The sequence below is a fragment of the Anomaloglossus baeobatrachus genome, chromosome 8 (genome assembly GCF_048569485.1).
Source record: "Anomaloglossus baeobatrachus isolate aAnoBae1 chromosome 8, aAnoBae1.hap1, whole genome shotgun sequence".
Classification (NCBI taxonomy): domain Eukaryota; kingdom Metazoa; phylum Chordata; class Amphibia; order Anura; family Aromobatidae; genus Anomaloglossus; species Anomaloglossus baeobatrachus.
In genome coordinates, this window is record NC_134360.1 from 209,350,726 (window position 1) to 209,377,396 (window position 26,671).

Sequence of the window (26,671 nt, forward strand, 5' to 3'; positions counted from 1 at the left end):
GGGGGGGGAGGCAGAGGGGGGGGAGACAGAGGGGGGGAGACAGAGGGGGGGGAGACAGAGGGGGGGGGGGAGACAGAGAGGGGGGGGAGACAGAGAGGGGGGGGAGACAGAGGGGGGGGGGGGGGGGGGGGGGGGGGGGGGGGGGGAGGGGGGGGGGGGGGGGAGACAGAGAGGGGGGGAGACAGAGGGGGGGAGACAGAGGGGGGGAGACAGAGGGGGGGAGACAGAGGGGGGGGAGACAGAGGGGGGGGAGACAGAGGGGGGGGAGACAGAGGGGGGGGAGACAGAGGGGGGGGGAGACAGAGGGGGGGGGAGACAGAGGGGGGGGAGACAGAGGGGGGGGAGACAGAGGGGGGGGAGACAGAGGGGGGGGAGACAGAGGGGGGGGAGACAGAGGGGGGGGAGACAGAGGGGGGGGAGACAGAGGGGGGGGAGACAGAGGGGGGGGAGACAGAGGGGGGGAGACAGAGGGGGGGAGACAGAGGGGGGGAGACAGAGGGGGGGGAGACAGAGGGGGGGAGACAGAGGGGGGGGAGACAGAGGGGGGGAGACAGAGGGGGGAGACAGAGGGGGGAGACAGAGGGGGGGAGGCAGAGGGGGGGGAGGCAGAGGGGGGGGAGGCAGAGGGGGGGGAGGCAGAGGGGGGGGACAGAGGGGGGGAGACAGAGGGGGGGGGAGACAGAGGGGGGGGGAGACAGAGGGGGGGGGGAGACAGAGGGGGGGGGAGACAGAGGGGGGGGGAGACAGAGGGGGGGGAGACAGAGGGGGGGGAGACAGAGGGGGGGAGACAGAGGGGGGGAGACAGAGGGGGGGAGACAGAGAGGGGGAGACAGAGAGGGGGAGACAGAGAGGGGAGACAGAGGGGGAGGAGACAGAGGGGGAGGAGACAGAGGGGGAGGAGACAGAGGGGGAGGAGACAGAGGGGGAGGAGACAGAGGGGGAGGAGACAGAGGGGGAGGAGGCAGAGGGGGAGGAGGCAGAGGGGGGTGGAGGCAGAGGGGGGTGGAGGCAGAGGGGGGTGGAGCAGAGGGGGGTGGAGGCAGAGGGGGGTGGAGGCAGAGGGGGGTGGAGGCAGAGGGGGGTGGAGGCAGAGGGGGGTGGAGGCAGAGGGGGGTGGAGGCAGAGGGGGTGGAGGCAGAGGGGAGAGACAGAGGGGAGAGAGAGGGAGAGAGAGAGGGAGAGAGAGAGGGAGAGAGAGAGGGAGAGAGAGGGGGAGAGAGAGGGGGAGAGAGAGGGGGAGAGAGAGGGGGAGAGAGAGGGGGGAGAGAGAGGGGGAGAGAGGGGGAGAGAGAGGGGGAGAGAGGGGGTGAGAGGGGGGAGAGAGAAGGGAGAGAGAGAGGAGGAGAGAGAGGAGGAGAGAGAGGGGGAGAGAGAGGGGGAGAGAGAGGGGGAGAGAGAGGGGGAGAGAGAGGGGGAGAGAGAGGGGGAGAGAGAGGGGGAGAGAGAGGGGGAGAGAGAGGGGGAGAGAGAGGGGGAGAGAGAGGGGGAGAGAGAGGGGGAGAGAGAGAGGAGAGGAGAGAGAAAAAGAGAAACACCCCCCAAAAAAAAAACGGATCCGGATCGTGCACCCGGAATTCCGTGTCCGGTTCGGACTCGGACCGGGTGCTCAAACTGTGCAGATCCGGATTTTGCCGATCCGGATCCGCTCAACACTAGTAGTTTTCAATTTGGCACATTTTTTCTGAATTGGCAAAAGACATGACTTTAGTGCTTAAATATTGCAAAAAAAGCAAAAAAAAAACCAAGTTAAAACAAAATGGAAAAAAAGGGATTTTTTTGCACCAAATTAATGAATTGTGTGCGCCGATTCGAATAATTTGGCAAAAATCGTCAGTAAACACAAGACAAAGGAAGAAAAATTACATCAATAAATCTCAAATTATGAATCGGGCCCATAGTGCCTATTCTTTCAGAAAAGTCACATGCACATTAGCAGCAATGAAAAGACTCAGCCAATCTTTTGTAGTGAAGCATCTAATAAGTGTGTGCAAAGGTCATTATGAAGAGAGGGGGAGAAGGGGAGCTGTGATATCACATATTGTCTTATCAGCTGTGACCTTTCATTGTAATCCTGTGTCTGCTGAAAAAGTTGTTTGAAAGAACATGAGCTTGTTCAAAGGTCATTGTGAAGGGAAGGGGGAGCAGGGGAGCTGTGATATCTCCTATTGTGATTGGTGGATCCTGTGTTATCTGCTGTGTATGGAGATGTTACCTATCATTGTAATCCTGTCTCTGCTGATAAGGAGACTGCTGAAAACCTTTTTTTTTTAGAAACTATGTGAGCTTGTGCAAAGGTTATTGTGAAGGAAAGGGGAGCAGGGACATCAGCTATTGTAACTGGTGGATAATGTGTTATCAGCTGTTACCTGTCATTGCGATCCTGTCTCTGCTGATAACGAGCCTGCTGAAAACTTTTTATGAAACAACAGGAAGTATGAGTCTAAAAATCCCCAGTGGCCAGAGTTGAAATTGCATTTCTATTTTTTGTTTTAATATAGAAATTGTGATATGAAATTTATTTTTATTGAAAAAAAACCTGTTTTAAAATAAAATCGCTCATTTTCTGATGATACTTTCCCTTCCCTTGCTCAGCACTGTGGGTTAGAAGTGACCCCATTACTGAATGTGATCGTGCAATATATAAGTTTTAATTAATATCGATCAAACCAAAATTATTTGCAAAAAGCTATTTTGCGACGGACTAGGAGTAGTGCAGCATGCGAACAGTTAATCCTCGGCAAAGTCTCAGTGTTTCCAGTCTCCCTTCACTTGTAGATGCTGGAAAACCTCCCCCGCTGAATGAATCACATCGCCTGTTACTCACATGAAGCAGCAGCACCGCAGCGAGGAAGCTCTGGCCCTGACAATAGCCAATATCCTCATCGTATAAAGAGTACGCCTGCAAGAGAAAGCAAAGAATTCAGAGGTCCGAGCGATCAGGACAAAGCCATCCACAGGGGTTTATTTCTGGCAGATGAAGGACTGTAACAATTGTCACACTGCAGATCTTTACTTATTTTCCTCCACCTGTCCCCTCCCATATAACACACAATGAACACTGCAAAATGATCAGGGGCACAATTACATCTTATCCTGACCCTGCACTGCTGTCTAGTGAAATGTCACCCTGTAATGACAGTCGAGCGCCTAGGAGAACACAAAATACTGGATGATATAGAAACAATCAGCTGACCTAGGACTGCACCGCGCACCGCACAGACCGAAGGAGCTGCACTATTTATTGAGAGAAATGGGACAAATGTTTATGGACAAAAGTATTAAGATGCAGCTCCTAATTACACTCAGTATCTTTATTTAATTTGGGTACTTGCATCGCCCCCTGTGCATAACCTTTGCCCCCGATGTACAGTATAATCTTAGACGCTTCGCCCCACCAATGCATAACCTCCAGCCCTTCGACCCCTGTGCATAACCTTTGCCCCCGATGTACAGTATAATCTTAGACGCCTCGCCCCGTGCATAACCTTCGCCCCACCAATGCATAACCTCAAGCCCTTTGACCCCTGTGCATAACCTTTGCCCCCCCCCCCTGGTGTTTAACCTCCGGCCCCTGCCCCCCGTGCATAACCTCCGCCCCTGATGTATTACCTTTGGCTCCTCGTCCCTGTGCATAACCTTTGCCCCCCCCACCCCCAGATGTAAAACCTCCGGCTCCTCACCCCTGTGCATAACCTCCGCGCCCCCCCCCCCCCAATATAAAACCTCTGGCTCCTCACCCCTGTGCATAACCTCCGCCCCCCCATGTAAAACCTCTGGCTCCTCACCCCTGTGCATAACCTCCGCCCCCCCCCATATAAAACCTCTGGCTCCTCGCCCTTTGCATAAAGTCTGCCCCCCCCCCCCTCAACCCATGTAAAACCTCCGGCTCTCACCCTGTGCATAACCTCCGCCACCCCCATGTAAAACCTCCGGCCCCTCGTCCCTGTGCATAACCTCCACCCCCCCCACCCCCAGATGTAAAACCTCCGGCTCCTCACCCTTGTGAATAACCTCCGCCCCCCCCATGTAAAACCTCCGGCTCCTCACCCCTGTGCATAACCTCCGCCCCCATGTAAAACCTCCGGCTCGTCGCCCCTTTGCATAACCTCCACCCCCCCCACCCCCCATGTAAAACCTCCAGCCCCTCACCCCTGTGCATAACCTCCGCCCCCCCCAATGTAAAACCTCCAGCCCCTCACCCCTGTGCATAACCTCTAGCCCTTCGTCCCCTGTTATTAACCTCTAGGCCTTTGCCCCGATGCATATAATATAAAATTATGATTTTAATATTACGTTATTGTTTTTAATTATTTTTTATTATATTATAATAACTATATTTGTTACATTATTATTATAATTTTTATTATTTTATGATTTATTCATAAGAATTTTAAATGATAATTATATCAATAATAATAATAATAAATTCCACTGGAGCAGAATCACTGAAAAAGTTCCCTGTAATTTATATTTTACATTACTTTTTTTATGTTGTATTTTTTGCTGTCGTTAGACGCATTCTTAAACCAGGACACGCACACATCTGTTATGTGCCATGTACTCGGCAGTCAGCATCTGATGTGAAAAATGCTATCATGAGGAACCATTCCCTTGAGTGTTGTAAAACGATAATGGAGATATGCCAAGGTCAGCTGGAGATTAGAATGGAAACTCAATCAATCAAATGAGAAATATCTCGGGAAGTCTCGCTCAAAAAACAAAAATCCTGTGGCCATTGGTCGCGTCGGTCCAGGTGAACAATCGACTTGGACATTTTGGCCAAGGTCTCACCTTACAGATCTTGTAGAGAGAATCTTGGCCATCGCCCTCGGTGTCCTTGAAGTAATCGTGTGCAGGGAACGTGCGGTGGATGTCTCTCTTGATGACGCTCTCTTGGGCCGAATCCTGGTAAGACAACATAAGGCACAGCTGTTATAGTCGCTTATCTGAGAAGCCTGCATGATAAATCCCTCAATACCCAATGGTCCTTGATGAATTATCTCCTACCCAGTGAAGCAAAAGAAGGGAAGACAAGTGACCCCTTCATTGAGTAGAGCCTGCGAGCTCTTATAGAAATGTCACATTTTATGGACTGTTACAATTTGGCTGTAATTTACAAAAAAAAATAAATCCTGGGGTGGTCTCATCAAGACCTGGTTACTATATAGCGTAGGGTAAACCAAAGAGGGTTGCAATGGAAGTAGTTCTTTTGTTTCCGACTTTAATATATAACGTTCTTGACTTCTAAGATATTAGAAAATATTCTAAAGGCCCTTTCACAAGGGAAGATGATCTGCAGAAGAAACATTCATAGCAAGGATCGTTCCTGATCATCGCTCGCGTAAACAGATCCAGTCATCAGCTGTTTGTTGGCTGGTCGCAGGTTTGATCTGGGCCTTAAAGGGAATCTGTCAGCAGGTTTTTGCTACCTCATCTGAGAGCAGCATAATATAGACAAAGAGATTCTGAATCCAACGATGTATCACTTAGATTACTGGGTGCAGCCGTTCTGACACAATCAGAATTTTTAGGTTTAGCCATGTAGCAGAGCTGAGAGAGCTGTCCCGCCCAGACCAGGCTCTCTATAGTGATTGTACATTGACAGTGAGGTCCCGGACTGTGTGCAAGAAGTCCTGATATAGTAAATAAACAAAAGATCAGACCTTGACAAGACAGGCATCCCTGAATTCTGTGATTTAACCTTTGCAGCATGCTGGCTTCAGATTACATAGCAAAAACCTGCTGACAGATTCCCTTTAAAATCATCCATCATTCAGGGGATATGATGCGGATAATACGGCAAACTGAAGGGACTCAGGGGCGTGCTAACATGCTAATGGGGACGACTGGCAAGGGAACTAATGCTCAGGGGACTAGTCCCCTCACTCTTCCCATACAATAAAAGATCTTTAGAAATACTTTTTCTAAAGAGCTCTTTCTTTATGCTATTAGATAAAGGGACTGTTAGGCAGGGCCTCCAAACACATACAGATAGGGACTCTAGATTGTGAGCCCCAATGGGGACAGTGTTGCGTATTGCGTATGTATATAAAGTGCTGTGGAATTAATAGCGCTATATAAATGAATAAATATTACTATTATATTATTATTAGCAATATGCACCCAGAACTGCTCGTGGTTCTGGGTGCATACGGGACCTGACAGGTTCCCTTTAATGAGAACCATGTCCATACTTCATTTCGCCTGTGGGGGCGCTGCAGTAGACAAGAACACATTACAAGCGTTCCCAAAAATAGGTATTGCTAAGTTAAAAGCCCCATGAAAGAAATGTCACAATATAAAAATATATCTTTAAGGCATTTACAGGAGTATAAAAGAAAGCCATAAAAATGTATAAACCTATAAAGCTCCATCATGTCAATAATAATAGTGAAGACATAATCAGTCTGTCTGTACAGCATTAACTATGCAAAACCTGACACGTTAACAGCAGAAAATGCCCGGAGGCAAAAGTATTAAAAAAGAGAAAAAAATACAGCTACGAGAAACAGGAACAACATAGAATTATAAATGACTTCTGGCCTTAGAAATGTGGGAAAAAAAAAAAATAATAATAAAAAAGTTAATTTATAAGGAATGCCAAATTTACGTTATTGGACGGAGGGCGTAAAAGAAAGAAATAAAAAATAATTAAAAATATAAAATAAAAACGATGTACAAGACCAATTGGAAATAAGGAGCCCTTTGGAGGAAACACTGCAATATCGCAATAAGACCTGAATTACCGTCATTTTCAGGCTGAAAAAGCTTCACGTTGATCCACTGACACATTGTCTCCTCTTTACGGTTTTGTCTGCTGGCTTAAGACATAGTTCCCTGTAGAAGGTGTCAATTACTTGCGCTAAGGAGCTTCATGCTTGTTCTCGGCAGCACGTTGTTCTGAAGGAGCGAGCTGTCTGCCTTAGTGCTCGTCAGAGGAAACGTGTGGCAAAGCGGGGTGGGGGGAAACAATGAAGTGGCCTGTCTAACGGCTCCCAAAATGCTTCTGTCTGCTAATGTAGACTTTATGTCACTTCTAGGGAAGGCTGCTGTCACAAGCATCCAGCGCAGGAAGCCATCTTGTGCACTGAACTTATTGCTTATCAAGACGTAAAACTATCACAATGGATCATTGTTGAAAAAAAGAGGTTATTTTCATGTTTTCCAATGGGTAAAATTGCAACGTGTTGATAAAAAAAAACCAAACACTTTGTAATCAGGGCCTGCATCACTACCCGGCGCACCCGGGCAAGTGCCGGCCCCTGGACAAACAGGGGGGCCCATTCGCTGTCAGGGACACCATCAGCGCTGTTTGTACGACGGTGTCCCCAGCCCTTTATGATGTATGGGGCACACGTAAGTGTTTCCCCCCTCCCCGGTGCACTCTCTCCTCCCGTGCACTGTCTCCTCCCACTATGTGATGAGCGCAGTGTCCTGACTGCTCCTGGCTTATGAATAGTAATGAGCCGGAAGCATAGACCAGGGACGTCTCCTGACACCTGTGGTCAGCACTGATCTCCTGCATCACTGGGACACAGCTCAGCAGTAAGGATGCTGCGCTCATCACAGTGCAGGAGGGATTAGACATAGCATGGGGGAGAGGCCGCACAGGGTCAGAAGAGAGAGCACGGGGAGAGACCGAACAGGGGGAGAAGAGTGAGCACAGGGAAGAGATCGCACAGGGGGAGAAGAGAGAGCACAGGGAAGAGATCACACAGGGGGAGAAGAGCATGGAGAACAGACCACACAGGGGGAGAAGAGAGAGCATGGGGAAAAGAGCATGGAGGAGAGACCGCACAGGGGGAGAAAAGAGCGCACGGGGGAGGGGGAAGAGAGCGCACGGGGGGAGAAGAGACAACGCACGAGGGGGGATTATATTCTAATCATGAATCGTGGTATGTCTTAAAAGGGCCTACTGGGACTCTTTCGCCCAGGGCCCGCAAAACCTGGAGCCAGCCCAGATTGTAATAATAGTTGCTATTAAAAATTAGCTCCATACACTAGAATGGAGCATTTTTAATTATAATGCTTGCCGCTCACTGCCTACTTTGTTCCCTAAGAGATCTTCAGATATTGCTGGTGAACTTTCATTTTATTGATAATGTTTTTCCACTTTAACTTAGACATCCATAGGAGCCCAAGTTACAGAGGAAACCAACAGTCCACTAAAGTGAAATAAGTAATTGATAGAGCTGATAATTCTTGGATCAGAGCATTGATCGCCAGGACCTTTAGAACAGAATTCCCCAACTCCAGTCCTAAAGAGCCACCAACAGTTCTTGTTTTCAGGATTTCCTTAGCATTGCACAAGTGTTTGAATCATCACCTGGGCAGATGATTAAATTATCACCTGGGCCATACTAAGGAAACCCTTTAGACATGCATTATTGGTGGGCCTAGAGGGCTGGAGTTGGGGAACACGGCTTTTAAACAAAAAGAAAGAAAAAAAAATAGCTCCCCAATATGCTCAGGTCTGGAGAAATCACAGAGTCCGCACGGACAAAGCCCAGGAAATGCCAACAAATCCAGTAGAAAAACAATCCAGCAGACAGGCCAGGTAAGTGAAACATATCCTGTATTCCAGATATACCGGGATAGCAGTCCAACACATTTCGACAATAACTTATGTCTTAATCATGGATCATTCATGAACACGTTGCACTGCTATCCAGGTATATCTGTTGGTGCCATGTCTGCTAAGCTGCATACAATTTTTAAAAGGTATGGAATTAAGGATATGTCTTACTTACCTGGCCTGTCCGCTGGATTGTTTCTCTACTGCTTTAGAATCATCTATGGTGACAGAGCTTCTGTACACTACATAGGGCTCATTGTGCCCTATGTAGCTGGAGAAATAGAAGACAGAAGCAGTAATAAACCACTTCTGTCTTCAGGTCGGAAAGCAGTGCAGCTGACCTGATGGATTACAAGTGGTTTGAGCCTGTGCCTAAGGGTTTGCTCACATCTGCGTATAAAAATTGGTTTAATTTTCATCCAGAAAAGTTGTATGAAAGAAATCCGTTTGGATACCAATAGGTCATGCGAGTGCGCAATTGTATTTCTCGCAAAGTATCTGTATGAGATCCATTTGCAATGCATTTTTATTCTCAGCAACCATTATTCTACAACCATTTACAGTGCTCAAAGATACAGAATGGTAATGTATCTCTAAAAATGGACGGCATATGGATGGTCCATGTGACATCCCTTTTTCTTGCACCCATAGATTTGCAGTGGCGAGTCTTTGCCATTTTACGCAACCATACGCAGAATGACGAGATTTTTTCCTCGGGCCAAAAACAGCTGAGAAAAAAAAACAACACATATCAGCACTGCTTCATTGTTTAACATTGATGTGAACGCAATCGGATTTTTTATCCGTTTGCACCCTATGTATTTATAAGCAGATGTGAGCGAACCCTTACTTACATCTACAATTGCTCAGGATTAAAGCCCAGGGAATTTAGAGCACTTGGTCCTTATGAGGTTAATAAAGTGTCTATACGATGAAGGATTACTTTAAATCAAAATGTATAATAAAAAAAAAAATATGCTTGATCTGGCTGTACGCATCCTACACACTTGTAGGTATACATATTAAACATCCATATAATATAAGAAATTTGCTTTTAAAAGGCCTTTAGCAGAATCTGTAAGTCACGCACTACGGTGGGAAAGTAATGTCTATAAGAGTCTAAATGTGCCCGAAGGACCTATTATTTTAGCCCATTACTTCAAATGCATATAATAAAAGCTATGGACACTTTCTACATAGAAAAGATGTTTTTATTTTATTTATTTTACATAATAGTGGTTACCTTTAGTTTATAAAATTGCACAAAGTTTCAGGCTGCAATCTTCATTTCTTTATTTGTTTTCCTATCCCAGTTATGCTGACCCAAGTTACAGATTTTTGTTTTGTACGAGTGTCTCTCCCAGTAATACAGGCTGGATCTAATGTCTGAGTGTATTCAATGTGCTGTTTTCTTCAATATCTCATCTACCTAGTGCTTGTTATTTTCCTATTAATGTGCATACTCTATTTCCCCAAAGGTAAGACCCACCCCGAAAATAAGCCCTAGTAGGATTTGGGGGGCTTTTTAGAGTATGCTTAAAATTAAGCCTTACTGAAGAAATAAGCACTAGTTACAGTTCCATAAGGAAGTCTCCAAGCAGCTAAAAAAGTTATATAAAGCAAAACTCTTCAAAAGAAAGCGGACATCCCCAAAAGAAAGCGGACACCCCAAAAGAAAGTGGACAAACCAAAAAGAAAGCGGACATCCCAAAAAGAAAGCGGACAAACCAAAAAGAAAGCGGACAAACAAAAAGAAAGAAGAAACCCCCAAAAGAAAGCGGGACACTACCAAAAGAAAGCAGACACCCCCAAAAGAAAGCAAACACCCCCAAAAGAAAGCGAACACCCCCAAAAGAAAGCGAACACCCCCAAAAGAAAGCAAACACCCCCAAAAGAAAGCAAACACCCCCAAAAGAAAGCAAACACCCCAAAAGAAAGCGAACACCCCCAAAAGAAAGCGAACACCCCAAAAAGAAAGCGAACACCCCCAAAAAAAGCAGAAACCCCCCAAAAAAAGCAGAAACCCCCAAAAGAAAGCGGACCAAATAATAAATCACACTCATCAGATCCCAAACAATTACTGTGGCAAGTGCTGATAGTGGATGGGCTCTCACACAGAGATCTACGTTGCGGTTAGGTCCTTCACCATCCCAGCTGTTTGTACTGCAGCTCTCACAAAGAGATTGGGTACCCGTATCCCTCAGTGCGAGTAATACTGCTTCCAGTCATTACAGGGTGCCAAGCGCTATAGAACGCAGGGGACCTGACAGATTTGTATGTGAGAGCCCATACGCTTGTCAACTCTTAATTGTTTAGGGTCTGGCAAGTGCTATTCTTTTAGGGGTGTCTGCTTTCTTTATGGGGGGTAAACTTAGCATTACATAGACAATAATACAATTAAAGAGGTAATTTAAACATCTGTAACTTTGGTAGGTACCCACCACTATAGGACTGTTTTTGCACCATAAGAATATCAGATAAGAAAACGTGCATCTGAGCCAGTAATGGGATAAACACAAAACGTTGAATGAATGTAAGTCCCCTGCCGTAAACTCGCCCTTTGGAGTCTTAATTTGTTTCCATCGCTGCTCTGGTTAGTTTTTGTCGATTAATGACCTGTCAGCACCTCCATTGTTTCAAGAAGTGCGCCGGAGGTCACATCTCAATACAAGTCTATGAGAGCCTCATTCTGACTCTCAGAGTTTCATTGAGCACTTGTGACATAACTTCTGACTTCCGGTGAGTCAAAAGATACGGGCACAAGATGGCGCCGCGTGACTGGAGCAAAACCAAAAATGGCCGAAAACACCAGAGGGTACATTTAAAGCGCCACTCTAGTGCTAAAAACAAACCCGCCCAAGTGGTGCTTTAAATCACTACGCTACTTTCATTCTATTAGGTCTGTTTTTTTCTTTTTTTTGTAACACAATTATGTTATAACATGCAAAGAGACTTGAAGAGCTCCTACCCTGGAGGCCTCTAAGCTACTTTTCACACCAGCTAATATGCCAATGTTCAGAGGACAAAGTCTCATAATTAGAAGGCCAGGGGGCCGTACCCCTGGTGCGGGACCTGCTGACTTCTCATTTACACTTTAGTCATCACGCTGAGTCTTGGGGAATCAGAAGTTAAATCCCTCCATCATATAACATTCATATTTCATAAGCAGATTCCTCCAGTGGCGGCCTCTCATCATCATCCATACATATCACACAGCCTAATGGTTGGGGGGTGGGTTGGGGGAGGGGGGTTGGGTGGAGGGACATAAATACGGAAAATTTTTCGGTTTTTCACTTTACAAAAATGTCTACACACCATGAATGGCCATGAATGTTGGACAAGTGAAAACGGCCTAAGTACCGACCTCGACATACAGTGACCAGTCACAGGTCTACTGACGTGAGCTCCACTACCTTCTAGACGTATATAAGGCTATTAAGCTCCGGTCAGGAGACCCGCAAATCACGGTGCGATCGCGAATGTTAGACGAAAGATTCAGAAGTCATTTCACCCAATTAATATCCCGTATGTCAAGAAACAATAACAATATGCAGCCTCATCAATTAATGACAAATCAACTTCACATGGATAGGGGAGATTCAAAAACGTACAAAATTGTGTTGGGTCTAAAAAAAATTATGGTCCATCGTAATTAGGAACCTCAGTGATCAGGTGTTTTCTGCAGACAAACCTGGCAACAAGTGGTCAATCCCTGTACTTAAAGGGAACCTGTCAGGTGCAATATGGACCCAGAACCATGAGCAGTTCCTGGTGTATATTGCTAATCCCTGCCTAACTGTCCCTGTATCTAGTAGCATAGATAAAGGGATTTTTAGAAAGCGAATTTCTAAAGATCCCATACAATATGCTAATGAGGCCAGGGACTACTCACAAGGGCGTTTGTTCCCTTGGCTAGTCGGCCCCCTTAGCATGTTAGTACACCCCTGTGGGTGTGCTAACATGCTAATGATTGTGCAGCATCAGAGGATGGATGCATTCACCTCTCTGCTGCCATCGTGTCTGACGCTGGACTTGAGCTTAGCGTGCATGATCCCGGACTTTCGGTCATTGGCACTACATGAGTTTGAAGCCAGGACGCGTACATCCGGCTTCATAGTGCACATGACCGAAAGTCCAGGATCATACGCACTGAGCCGAAATCCAGAAACTGTATGCGATGGCAGTAGAGAGGTGAGAGCAACCATCCTCTGACGCTGCGCATTCATTAGCATGTTAGTACGCCCACAGGGGCGTGCTTATATGCTAAGGGGGCCGACTAGCCAAGGGAACCAACGCCCTTGTGAGTAGTCGCTGGCCTCATTAGCATATCATGGGATCTTCAGAAATACTTTTTCTAAAGATCTCTATCTATTCTACTAGATACAGGGACGGTTAGGCAGGGATTAGCAATATGCACCCAGAACTGCTCGTGGTTCTAGGTGCATATTACACCTGACAGGTTCCCTTTAAGTGAAAATTAAGTTTTGCACAGACAGCCTAGATATTATCTCATAAACTAGGAAAAAAAAAATATTATAATGCTACAAAGTAATAAAATAAGTAATAATGACCTTGAGTTCCAAATCCAAAGCTTCCATGACGAATGGACATGTATTTAGTCACTGGCAGTAGTGGTGACGTTTGCCACCGCAGAGGGGTGGAGAAGTATCCCCTGTAACCAATCCCTTGCTGTAGCAAGGACTAATTGGTCACCGCTGCAGCCAGTGATTGGCTGCAGAGTTTACATGTGAGGAGGTACAGACAACCCTGTGGGGGATCTGGTAACGGAAACATTAGGTTATTGGTAAGGCAAGTAATATTTTATTCTGAGAATAATTTTAGGTGGTCAGGTAATGGACATAAAGGGTTTTTGGTTCAAACCTATGGTTTTAGAGGACTGTCCAGAAATTACCAACTAAGGTTGGTTTCACATATCCGTTTTTTGGCATCAGGCACAATCCGGTGAAAAAACTGATGCGACAGATCCGGCGAAAAAAAGGATCTGGCGCATCCAGTTTTTCCATATGTTAGTTCCGTTTTTTGACAAATCCGTTGTGATACTGAACATGCGCAGTTCAAAGAACAGGATTCGGTAGCTGGATCCGTTTTTTTGCTGCATTACGTCGGATCCAGCATCCATAGGCTTTCATTTTAAATCACGCTGCACGGCGCCAGATCCAGTACGATACTTGTTTTGCAGGAGGCAAAAAATGCTGCAAGCAGTATTCCATCCGGCCGCCACGCCGGATCCGGCAAAAGCCGAGTGCAACGCAAGGCCATGCGGCACAATCCGGCACTAATACAAGTCTATGGGGAAAAGAACGGATCCGGCGGCAACACACGCCGGATCTGTTCCTTCCGTTTTTTACCGGATTGTGCCGCACGGCATAAACCTTATGGGTGAAACCAGCCTAAGAATTCCCTATTCGGTAGCCAAATTCTCTAAACTAAGCAATCCCTTAAAAGGAACATTCGGAGCAAAACTGATCTGTGTTATGCCAAGTGCAGGTCACAGGAGGTGAAGAATTCAAGGAACACATACACAAAAAAAAATCTTGCACCACCTTAGGATCTGCACTATTTATAATACTCTTTTTTTTTTTTTTTTTTTAAAACCTGGATAATCCTTTAATCCTTTTTTTTTATTTTTTTAAGTCATCCAAAAACTAGAATGAAAGAAACACATTCATATCTTAGTGTATAGAAAAAACAACAACTTTATGAACAGGGTCTACCGATCCTACGGAGGCACAACAAGCAGTGCGAGATATGCTATTCTCAACGGGATTTATTTTTATACTTCTTACATGTCATCAGCGACGGAAGAAATCCAAAAGTTCTAAGGAGACTATAAATAGTGGAGACTGTAGCAGAAATATCAAAAGAAGCTGAAAAGGAAAGTTTGCCAACTTGCAATTCTGGGAAATAAAAAAAAAAAAAAAAAAAAAAAAAAAAAAAAGGATGACATGTCCCGTGATACGGAGTTATTATTTAAAGAGTAACTGCACTTTTATAAAACTTGAGATGTCAGAATCATTGCAAAAGATTATTTTGATGGAGGTCCGGGTTCAGAAGCTCCATCTGTTCAATAAGAGAAGGAACAAGAGATACTTGGGCGAGTACAGCTCTGCTCCGACAATGGAGGACTCCATCACTGTTCTATCGAGTTTGTCTTCATTATTGGAGGAGAGCAGCGCTCAGCTGAGCAGTTCTGCGCTCCTGCAATATGTCAGGCCTGGTGTCGTTCTTGAAAAATATGATATTACTGGTTATGTGCACCAGATCCTGTGATGGGGGCATTGATCCAAGGAACTAGTCTGATTGCCATATGTGGAGTCGAGAAGGATTTTTTTTCTCCTAATGTGGCGCTTACTGTCGGTCGTTATTTTTTGCCTTCCTCTGGATCAAAATGTTATGTTAGGTCATGGGTTGAATTTGATGGACTTAAAGTGAACCTGTCAGGTGCAATATGCACCCAGAACCACAAGTAGTTCTACGTGCATATTTCTAATCCCTGCCTAACCGTTAGGGCATATAGTAGCATAAAAAGATCTTTAGAAAAAGTCCTTTATGATATGCTAATGAGCGCAGGGATTAGTCACAAGGGCCTTCGTTCCTGCGCTCATTCCACCCTCTTAGCATGGTAGTACACTCACAGGGGTATACTGACAATGCTATTCAATACAGTATCGTTAGCGGTAACGCGAGTATCTGTGTCCACTGTCACCGCTGATCCGACGTCCCGTCACTTCTGGTCATGCGCACTAGATCTCTCTGAAGCCGGGACGCATACACCCAGCTTCATAGTGCGTATGAACGGAAGTGTCGGGAGTTCGGATTAGTGGTGACAGTGGGCACAGGTGCGTGTCACTGCTGATGAGGCTGCATCAAATAGCTTGTTAGCATGTCCTTGTGGGTGTGCTACCATGCTAAGAGGGTGGAATGGGCGCAGGAAATAATGCCCATGTGACTAGTCCCTGGCCTCATTAGCATATCCTAAAGGATCTTTAGCAAATCTTTTTCTAAAGATCTCTTTATCTATGCTACTAGATATAGGGACAGATAGGCAGGGATTAGCAATATGCACCCAGGACTACTCGTGGTTCTGGGTGCATATTGTACCTGACAGGTTCCCTTTAAGTCTACCTTCAACCTTAAACACTATGAAACTGTAGCCTATGAAAACAACCTGCGCACACGCAGAAAATGTTGCCAGTGGAAGCGCTGATGAGCAAAGAGGAGCGAGCATGGCCTCACTTTGCTGAATATTTTTCTTTTTACCGTAGACTAAAAAGTGCTTTACACGCTGCGACATCGCTAACGATATATCGTCGGGGTCACGATGTTTGTGACGCACATCCGGCGCCGTTAGCGACATTGCAGCTTATGACAGCTAGGAGCGACGATCAAGGATCGCAAAAACTGCAAAAATCGTTGATTGTTGACACGTCGCTCCTTTTCATAATATCGGTGATTGCGCATGCCGCTGGTTGTTCGTCTTTCCTGCGGCATCACACATCGCTATGTGTGACACCACAGGAGCAACGAACATCTCCTTACCTCCATCCACCGGCAATGAGGAAGGAAGAAGGTGGGCGGCATGTTCCAGCTGCTCATCTCCGCCCCTCCTCTTCTATTGGACGGCCATTTTGTGATGTCGCTGTGACGCCGAACGCACCTCCCCCTTTAAGGAGGGATTGTTCGGCAGCAACAGCGACATCGCAGAACAGGCATGTGCGTGCGACGCTGCCATAGCGTTAATGTTGGCTACGACAGCGATCACCACATGTCGCACCAACGACGGGGGTGGGTGCTATCGCTCGCAACATCGCTAGCGATGTCGCAGTGTGTAAAGCACCCTTTATTTGGTTATATACATTGTCGGAAGAAGGAAAAAGTTACTTGGCAAAAATACTGCATTATCCGATATAATGCAGACCTGCTGACTTGCAACAGATTTGGTTTAGACATGTAAACAAGGTCAGAATGCAAGTTGGGTCAAATGCCAAGGAACAGAGTTCAGAAGATCATCTTGCAAATAACTGGTACCTATCATATCCAATTTTTCCAGCACAAGGAGATTGGCAAATGGACCCAATACTCTGATGGCTGTTTTTTTTATTTGGAGAGAAGGTGTGTTGGCTCGCACCAGCCCTTTAGGAAACAAGAGTCAGCATGTGCCCACATGAAAGGCTGCAGCAGAAGATCGAGTGGCACAAGGAGAATGGTGTCCACGAGGAAAAGAACTGCAAAGGAGACCGGGATGTAAGGAAGCTCGGGTGGCTGAGAGAGACTATGGCATTGATAAGCTACAGAAAAAGGTTTAATGTTCAGCAGAGATGAGCGGATCCGTGGAAGTTCAGGTTCTGCGGGTTCAGCTGGACTTTATCTAAAGTTCTGTTCTGAACCAGAACTTAACCTGAACCCCAATGGAAGTCACTGATTGGGCAGTTGGGGTCTTCACCCACCGGCAGCCGGCCATAAACAGATCACTTCTGGGCTCAGGTTTTTTCGTTTTGCTTTTGTGCACACTACAACCAATAACGCCAACTTTACCCCCAGTGTGAGCCGTTCAAACACTGCAAACAGCTCGCACTGGGCTGAGCACCTCGCACTGGTCTGAGCACCGAGGGTACAAGAGCACAGCGATGTTCGCTCCAGTGGTTTAGAAACGTAAAGCGCCCGAACTCCGAACTTGAACACAGCTTTTTCAGAAACGTCTGTGTTCAGTATGAACACCAAACTTTAGTGTTCAGGTCCGCTCATCTCTAATGTCCAGTCTTTTGAGCATTAACCTAGTGCTTCTTCAGGAGATTTACAGAGCGAAACCCGCCTGAAAAGGCCATTGTTTGAACATAACCTAACCAACAAAGCTGCTCCTTTCAGTCTTTATGAAAAACTTGTTTTAGGTTTATGGCGATACAAAATAGCCATATTTTAGTATTCAATCAAAAGCAAAAAACTGGTAAAGCATCATGTCATGCTCAGCTCGCAGTAAGGATTTGGATAGTGTGCGGTTTCAGCATTGTCTATTTTGCTAGATGTACGCTCCACGGCTCCCTCAATGGGGAAATGTTAGGAATGGCGCAAAGTGTCGGAATGTGACGATATCATCGGAAGTACCGGGGATTAGACTGATGCCCTTCGGATGCTTGTGCACAACGCGCGATACCTAAAAGACCTTTAGCATCCTATGAGAAGGTGAAAGACGTGTTGACAGCTGCGAGATAACATTCACGTCTGGTGGCAGACCTCGGTGGCCACGCTAATTAAAATTCTGTGTGCCCAGGTTGCCATGGCAGCAGCGCGTCTCCGAACAATACCTCGGTAGCGGCGGAGGGAATGCACCCAGCTGATGTGTGTATTTCCACCAGGATGGAAAAAAAAAAGCCTTGACAATAAGGCTAAAGCTTTTTTTAAATGCAAACAATAGAGGCGAAAGACTTCATTCTCAAATGTGTATTTGCATGCACAATGGAAAAAATATCGTTGAGGCTTCCAATTAGGCCAGGCATAGGCACGGTGTTCGGCAGAAGCTGGCATCGGGCGCCTTGCAGGCATTTTTTTTTTGGATTGGCAACCATTAACGTTTTCCTCTGACTAAGCAAAGTCTGCATCCTCTTCAGATTCTGGCTGGGGCAGCACTGGCAGGAAAATAGTTAATGGCAGCAGCCTCTTGATGAAGGAGCTGCCAAGCTTGGCGGCAGCTAAAAATAGGCGCGAGTTTGCCATCTGCTTTTCTATTCCTGAGCTGGCAGCAGCTTCACGCTCCGCCGGTGCCAGCCCCCCTGTTGTCAGCTATCCGGCGGCAACAGCAAATAATAGAGTGAGCTGAGGATAATAAGGTGTTTGTCCGGAGCGCAGCAGATCCGATTAATCGACCCTTTTACCTCTTCAAATCTAAGGGACAATGAATGAATGATGGCAGGCGGATTGTAATACGGCCCGTCGTATATAGCATATAGAGATGAGAAGGTGGAATGACTAAGATTAGGAAGGACTTAGATCCCCCATAATTTCACCAATGTATCTCTGTGGCTTGGATTTACATACATAGAGGTTGAATGTCAAATTTCTGTCTAAAGGGGGTCAAAAAGGTAAAATTTAGTAGTGAGAGGCTCAGGAGGGGGAAGGAAACAATAAAATAATTAATATTCATTCAACCCATTCGGATCTTAGCCCCAGTGATGACGCTCTGGGGGTCACTGGTGGGCCCAAGAGCGGTGCCATCACCGACAACCAGTAACTCAAAAATGTCAAAAGGCAAATACAGATCCCTAACTGAAGGCCTAAGACAAACGGCATGAAAATCGGACCGAGAGGAATGTGATAAAACATCGCATTCCACTCGGAACAATATTTTCCTGTGTGTCAGCACCCATGAGCTATTATTTTCTCAGCCCCAATCGGACAGAGAAAACAATCTCAGCATGCTGCGATTGTAATGCGAGACTCTTTCTCTCGCACCCATTCAAGTCTATGGGGTGAGAGAAAGATCGCAGTGCACTCGCGGTACACCGGTGTACCACGAATGCAGAGCGAGAATGGCAATAGCCAACTACGGAGGAGAGCGGGAGATAAATCCCTCCCTTCCCTCCTCAGTGCTGGCCCGTTCCCCGCAGCTGAGGTCCGATCGCATGATCGGACCTCAGTCGCATTGACACTCGCATGACACTCGGCTCCCACTGTGCTGCCAGCGTGAGCCGAGTGTCATGTGAGGATCCAATTAGACCCCATGTGGCCCCGGCCTTAATTAAATTCACCATTATAGCCTGAATCATTTGATGAAGCCAGTTTGGTGAAACATGTTGGGAAGGCTAATGACATTTAGTTTAGCTATAATGGGCACAAATAGGAATTAATAACAGGTAGGAAGCAGCAGCAATTCTCACACAGTCCATGGTTGTATTTATTTAGCTTGATTTCTACACTAGTCAGCGATACTAACTCTTATCTTTGTGTTATATGCTTTTAATAAGCGGAATACATTTATTCCTTAGAACTTTTATTTCAAATCATTAATATTTTAATTTGTGTCTTTAGTTTAGGGATCTTTATTTGGCAATTTGGTATTACTGTCTGTCAACAGCCCTACGCTGACCGTCAACAGCGTCTATTGGTAGTCTCTCTTATCACCGAAAACCAGTGATCTGATAGCTGCTGTCACTGATTGGTGGCAGGGTTAGAGCGGATGATCTGAGATTGGAGCACTGGTGGTTGGTGACATCATCGCTGCCAACTACAGAAGATACCACAACAAAGAAGGTAAGTATCCAGCACCAATACAGATAAAACTCCAAGTTTATTTAATCTTTAAAATGTCATAAAATGCAGAGCACCAGACGCGTTTCGGCTGTCATTCCTTAGTCATGGGGTGCTTAGGCCTAAGACTAAGGACTGATGTCCGAAACGCGTCATCTACTCTGCGTTTTATGATATTTTAAAGATAAAATAAACTTGGATTTTTATCTGTATTGTTGCTGGATACTTAACTTCTTTGTTGCTGTATCCCATGGAAGCCAGCCATGTGTATTCATGCACCCACCATTGAGTGCGGATGAATACGACCTGCATCTGAATATCAACTGCACTCACGGTGAGCTGATCCCCTCTTCTTTTTGTTGGAGCTGAATATTGGGGTGAATATGTATTATTTATTGTTTTACCGAATATGGCTGTCCACTGCTGAATTTAACTTTTGACTAGAGAACCCCTTTAATGGCCATACAGTACTTTTAAAGTACCTGTACAGTGAAGGCTTCGGCTTACAGTCTTTGTTCCTTCTCTTAAATTGCCAATCGGCATTCTGTTTGGCAATAGTTTAAAAAAGCTGTGTAGATATTTAGACAGTCCGAACACCCTTCTGATGCTCACGGAATGATCTGTGTGAATCGTCTGCCATTTTTTTGCAGCACAGGTCTTATTTGCCACTGAGACAAAATATTTGTTGGGTGATCCACACAATTTACATTGGGACCCTCGTTTCCAAAAATGGCACAAAGTAAATGCACCTTTAAAGGTCCCCATAAAGTCGTCCGGATCTGCCAATCAAAATTTCAACACTTGATGCCTTTGTTTTCGGAGAAGATCTGGAGTCAGCAACCTTCTCCGCTCTGTTCGCAGAAAACTCATGAACCCTCGGCCGACAGCTCTCGGGTGGCCAGGGTAGTTTAACTAGCGGGCAACTTATACAGACCCCAACTGAGAAATCAGCAGAGCTAGGTCATCAGTGGTCTTACTTTCTTGCACTGCTCTATAACAAGTTAATGACCTTCATGCCAGTTGCACCGTGATATGATCACGCTATATAGAGTTTATCCAAGCAGAATATTAGAAGCCGCACTCGCTGGAGTAAAATATCATGTCTGGAATTCCAGAGGATAATATATGCAGGCATGGGATGCAGACCGCAAGCTTAGTGATGGCCGTTTTGCTTTGCTGCACTCTTCCTCTGGTCTCATCATGAGGCACGGCTCGCTATGAGTCCTGAGGAAGCGTGCGGTAAACTGAAACGGCCATGGTCTAGTTTGCGGTCAGCATTTTATACCCATATGCCTAATGCTTGTGGATGGAGGAAGTTGTATTTTACTTCGACTTAGCACTGCAAAGCGTGAAATCCACGGTGAAAATGTGCAGCATAACTTCACATCTTACAGAATGAAAATCTATAGTGCCGGTCACTCTCCAGGGTGCATTTATTTCTCACCAGTCACGAATGTGATTTCTTAGCATCTATTCCACAAGTTGGTGATGCAAGAAAATCCACCGGTACATCCCATTTGAACGTACCCTTATACATCCATAAAGCAGTGTCACCAGTATACAACTGCACTTTAAGGAGTTCTCACCCTACAACCACCATTTGATCCGAACGAGGATGTCCAGGGTTTACATACTGATCACATATCCTTATGCGATTGGGGAGGTCCGAAAACAGACACCCACAACCATTACCCATTTGATCCAGAACACAGAAGAACAGCGGCAACCCTTCAATCGTGAAAGCTTTCTTCATCTAATAATCCTGGTATATGAAAAAACAGCAGCTACAGTGTTCATGGAAACAGGGGGAGAAGGTACAACACACAGGAGGACTCAACCGGACGACGGCCATTTCGAGGTGGACCCATAGAAGTGCAAAACAGCCGACTTCTAGCTCAGTCCTCCTGTCTGTACCCTCTCCCAGTTTCCACGAACAATGTGGCTGCTGGTTTTTTTTTTTTTTTTAAACCTGGATTAATAAACTAAGAAAACTTTCATGATTGAAGTGTGCTGCTCTTCTACTGTGTTCTTGAATCACGGCTTTACCCATTCCTGGGTTTGACAAGCTGAGCACCTATAGACACATCCAGTTTGTCCTGAAAAGCAGTCGGGATCGCAGTGAGTGAAACCCACAGCGTTGTGCTATTTTCTTGTCAGACATTACCCATTTGATCTACATTAAAAATCACAAGGCCCTGTTATATAGTGATGACCGTCCGATGCCAGATTGGTTGGGTCCGACTCCCGGTAGCCCAACTGATCAGCAGGTTGCAACTATGGACAAATGTCCACATTGTAGAGAGCCAAAATGGCACTGTTCAATACACTGTGTAATGACTGTTCTCAGATACCCTAACCAAGCTCCTATTGAAGTGAATGGGAGCGGAGCCTCAGTATCCGAGAACGACCATTGTACAGTGTATTGAGCAGTGCTATTCTAGCTCTCCACTGTGTGCACGTGTCCAAAGTTACAAACAGCTGATCAGATGGGCTAAGAGAATCTGATATCGGAGTGTCACTGCTATATAACATAACCCCATTGAGATATATATATATATATATATTATATATTAATATATATATATATATATATATATATATATATATATGTGTGTGTGTGTGTATGTATACGTGTGCGTGTATATATACATATACACACACACACATATACATACACATTATATATATATATATATATATATATATTATATATATATACACACACACATATACATATAATTATACACACACACACACATATACATATAATTATATATAAATAATATTATATATATATATATATATATATATAAAATATATTAAACATATATATAATTTCTATATATACATATATATATCTATATATCTATATACCTATATCTATCTATATCTATATACCTATATATCTATATCTATATCTATCTATCTATCTATCTATCCCCCCCCACCCCCCCGACATGGTAAGATGTGGTCACATACACACAAATGCAGGTTGTTTTTTTGCGCAGTCATGAATTCGTAGTTTTCGTTGTTATTTCATAAAGGGGGCCAAAGGGGACCCTAAAAGAAGCTATAGTGAACATGTAAATCTAGTACAACACATGACAATTTCATCTATTTTTTTTTTTAGTTACCATTTAAACAAAGTATTTTTCACCCACTCTTGTTTTAAACTGTTTTTATAAGTCATCCTCCACTGAGTGACTCAGAAAATCATTACTGATCGTCTTACAAGTCACAGTAAAACAGAACTGCATGGAGACGCACATTACAGCTCTGGGGGCGGACAGAAACGCCAAACTATCACGTCTTAATTCCCAGTAAATAGCGGTCAAAATCATTTAGAATAGATCGATTAACTACAAAGGAGGGAGAACCAAAATGCAGCCGCCTTTCTCAACGGCGTAGTTGGGTTATAGTCCGCTTTCTCACGTTGCTACAGCCAAAAATGGCTGCACTCATTGGCAAAGGGCACGGGCCATGCACAACAAAATCAAGCTAAATAAACTTGTAAGCCTTTTATTAGGTACCCCTAATTGTATGTTTTCGAGAGGGAATACATAGTTTGTGAGCAAAAAAAAAAAAATCCAGCCAACATCGGAAAAGTCCTAGAATCCCTTCTAGGCAAATAAGCTTTGAAGTGTTTGCTTGACTTGCGGTTTTCTACCATTTTAGTGAATGGATAGATAACTGCCTAAAACAAATAAAAAAACAGGTCATACTGGGAATGGGCATTAAAAAAAAATAAAAAATAAGAAGTCTTAATATTTTCAAAAAGGGAAATGGGATTTTTCCAATAATAAAAAGGAGACAGTTGCACTCTGTGGGGCTAAGATATGTGGAAGAATGATGTCCAAGAAGTAGAAATCTGCGGCAGACACAAACCAGTATTCCCAAGTGCTTTATTCCATCATAAAGTGCAGGTAAAAGTAGCGGGGAGAGCTGGGTGCAGGCACCCTAATGGACGACGGCCGTTTCGACTTCCTTGAGCTTCAATGGGTCCAATTGGCCACAGATTTCTAGGTCTTGGACATCAGTTTGGTTTTTCTCTTTCCTTGTCTGCGTGCACCCATTACCGTTGTTTCCATAAGGAGGACTGAAGCTGACCTATAAATCCAGTGGCAAGGTATAGCACGGTTTGATGCAGAAACCGCTACTGCATATTATATATGTGGAACAATGAATATGGGAATATAGACATGCGTTCTGGCTATGAAAAACCATATGAAAATTGAGATACTTAGCAAACAAAAATGTCCAGTGTTATGGAAGCCAAACAGCCAGCGACAAGGCGATTTTTTTTTTGTTGGGTCCCTCTAACTAATGCCTCTGTTTGTGTAAAAAAAACCCTACAATTTATGGGCGAACAAGAACCTACAAATGGAAAATTAAAATTACCTGAGTTTGAAGAGTAGGAGTGCTCAATCAGAAGGTATGACCCTGTAATCTAAGAAAAAGACTGATGGCACATCCAATCTTTCTAATGGGAACAGGTGCAAACGGAACAAGAAACATAGTACCAACATTTTTTTCCCAACAGTCACAAGACCAAATTTTTGCAATAGCCACTTGTCTCCTTATATAACTTGAAAAAATAATAGTCATTTCATATTCAATAGTAAACAGGAATATAAGAAACTTTACAATATATTTTTTAGAGAAATCTGCTGCTTTCTCCTCCTGGACTGCCTTTTACTTTCAATTCATGAATAAAAGCTACAAAATTTGTATAGCATGAAAACAGATATCCCCATTACTGAGATACGAGAGGAGAGTTGCTGCTCATAAGATTCTATGGAGAAGGGAAAAAGGAGCTAAAGGCAGAAAAAGATATCCTGCTGCAAGTTCTCCTGAAATGACAGTTCCAATTTGCATTTTTTTTTTTACCATACATTTGAAATTTTAAAAACTTGCAGCAGGATGTCAGTTTTTCCTCTAGCTCCTCCTCTTCATAGAATATTACAAGCAGCAACTGTCATCTCCTAGCTCTGTACAGTGGAAGTCTGAGAGTGAAAGATCAATCCAGGAGAAGACAAACAGATTTCTTTTATAGGTTATATTACAAAGTTGCTCATTTTCATGTACATTATTGATCTATATATACGGTATATTTATATATATATATATCTATATCATATATATATACACATACATATATATATATATATATATATCACATACATACATACTATATATATATATATCACATACATACATACTATATATATATATATATATATATATATATATATCACATACATACATACTATATATATATATATATATCATATATATATATATCACATACATACATACTATATATATATATATATATCACATACATACATACTATATATATCACATACATACATACATACTATATATACACATACATACATACTATATATACACATACATACTATATATATCACATACATACATTATATATATATATATATATATATATATATATATATATATATATATATATATATAAAAAATATTAAAAGGACAGTTACTCTTTAAGGCTATGTTTCTGGTAGCCATCCCTGATGGGAAAACAGCGGCACCACTGAAATGTGACATAAATGAATCCTAGAGGAAACCAATAGCTGAGAGACTGCAATATGCAAAAAATCCCCACCAAGATATCTGTGCGTTGTCCTATCCTAAGGCTTAGTGCAAGAGGATTATACATACAGTATATCTACCGAGGGAGTGTACATGTCATTTACTCCTGTGGCTCCCACTACTCCATATAGGCAGTAACACGTTTGTACATGCTGTTTGCTTCGGTTGCTAATTTAATTAACTCTTTCACCAGGGACTTAATTTCTCCAGAAGCCAGGAGTGGCAACCATGACTTCCTGGCTTGCATCCAGTTTTATTAAGAGGGAATTTGCCAGATTTTCGTCTCAACAGCATTCCCAAAAAAAGAAAAAATAGAAAGGAGCAATAAAATAAACAAATCATTGATTTAAGAGCTTTTAACCATGCTGTTCTGTGTATGACAAACATACATCAAACCAAGGGTTAAAGTCAGAACAACAATTCAGCGGAAGGAAGACTCATGCAATATACAATCCATTCATAACTGAAAACATTACAGCACGGGATCATAGATGGTTCTTTCTGTGAGGTAAAACATTTCCCTTCCCTGTTACAAAATGTTTTACCTCCAAGAAAGATTTATTTGCGAACCCGTACTGTAAGGTCTGTATATGTCTTTGCTTTCTCCCCTGCCCAGGCAATGTAGTATGATCAGACCATGTCCCTGTACGGTCAGACTCGGCCATTACGCAATACACAGCAGGTACCCATATAGAAGATTATCTCAGCACAGGAATATTTTTGTATAACACATCCAATTGTAAAACATATTATAATGATTAGAATGATCTATGTTTGTGGGGAAACCCTTTTAAGGCTACTTTAGACTAAACTTGGCACAACTCGCCAATAGCAACAGGATCGGGCAATAGTCTAAGCTGCACAGAGGCTCCTGGCTTTTCCTCGACAGGTGATATTGTTGCGGATGGGGGACAGACCACGGCAGTGGCTGGTCGGATCCAGGATCGTTGCTGTGGCTCGAGTGGCAGCCGGACCCGGGCTCGTGCAGCCGTCCGTCCTCACAACTGAATAAGGGGGTATTTACAGTGGAGAGTTTGTGTCAGTGACGCCACCCGTGGGTTGCGGTGATGGTTAGTGACACCGCCGCTGCCTTGGTATGGGGGTGCCTGGGGCTGATGGAGTGGGGCAGCAGGATGGTATGTCCTCCACGGGTAGGGGAGGTGTAGTCCCGGGGCCCAGGTGTCGGTGGAGTGCTGGGGTGCA

General features: G+C 44.3%; 1 protein-coding gene across 5 annotated transcripts in view; it reads right to left on the bottom strand.

Moving 5' to 3' along the window:
* Positions 1 to 26,671, bottom strand: part of RABGAP1L (RAB GTPase activating protein 1 like) — a 426,173-nt gene that overhangs the window by 131,331 nt on the left and 268,171 nt on the right. For 4 of the 5 annotated variants that reach the window (XM_075320137.1, XM_075320138.1, XM_075320140.1 and 1 more), the window contains 2 exons: positions 4,792 to 4,905; positions 2,825 to 2,899 (listed from right to left, as the gene is read on the bottom strand). In XM_075320137.1, the coding sequence (XP_075176252.1) occupies positions 2,825 to 2,899; positions 4,792 to 4,905 (189 nt within the window). Of the gene's footprint in view, positions 1 to 2,824; positions 2,900 to 4,791; positions 4,906 to 6,746; positions 6,837 to 26,671 lie in introns of those variants that run through there. The other variant, XM_075320141.1, reaches the window with a different exon arrangement.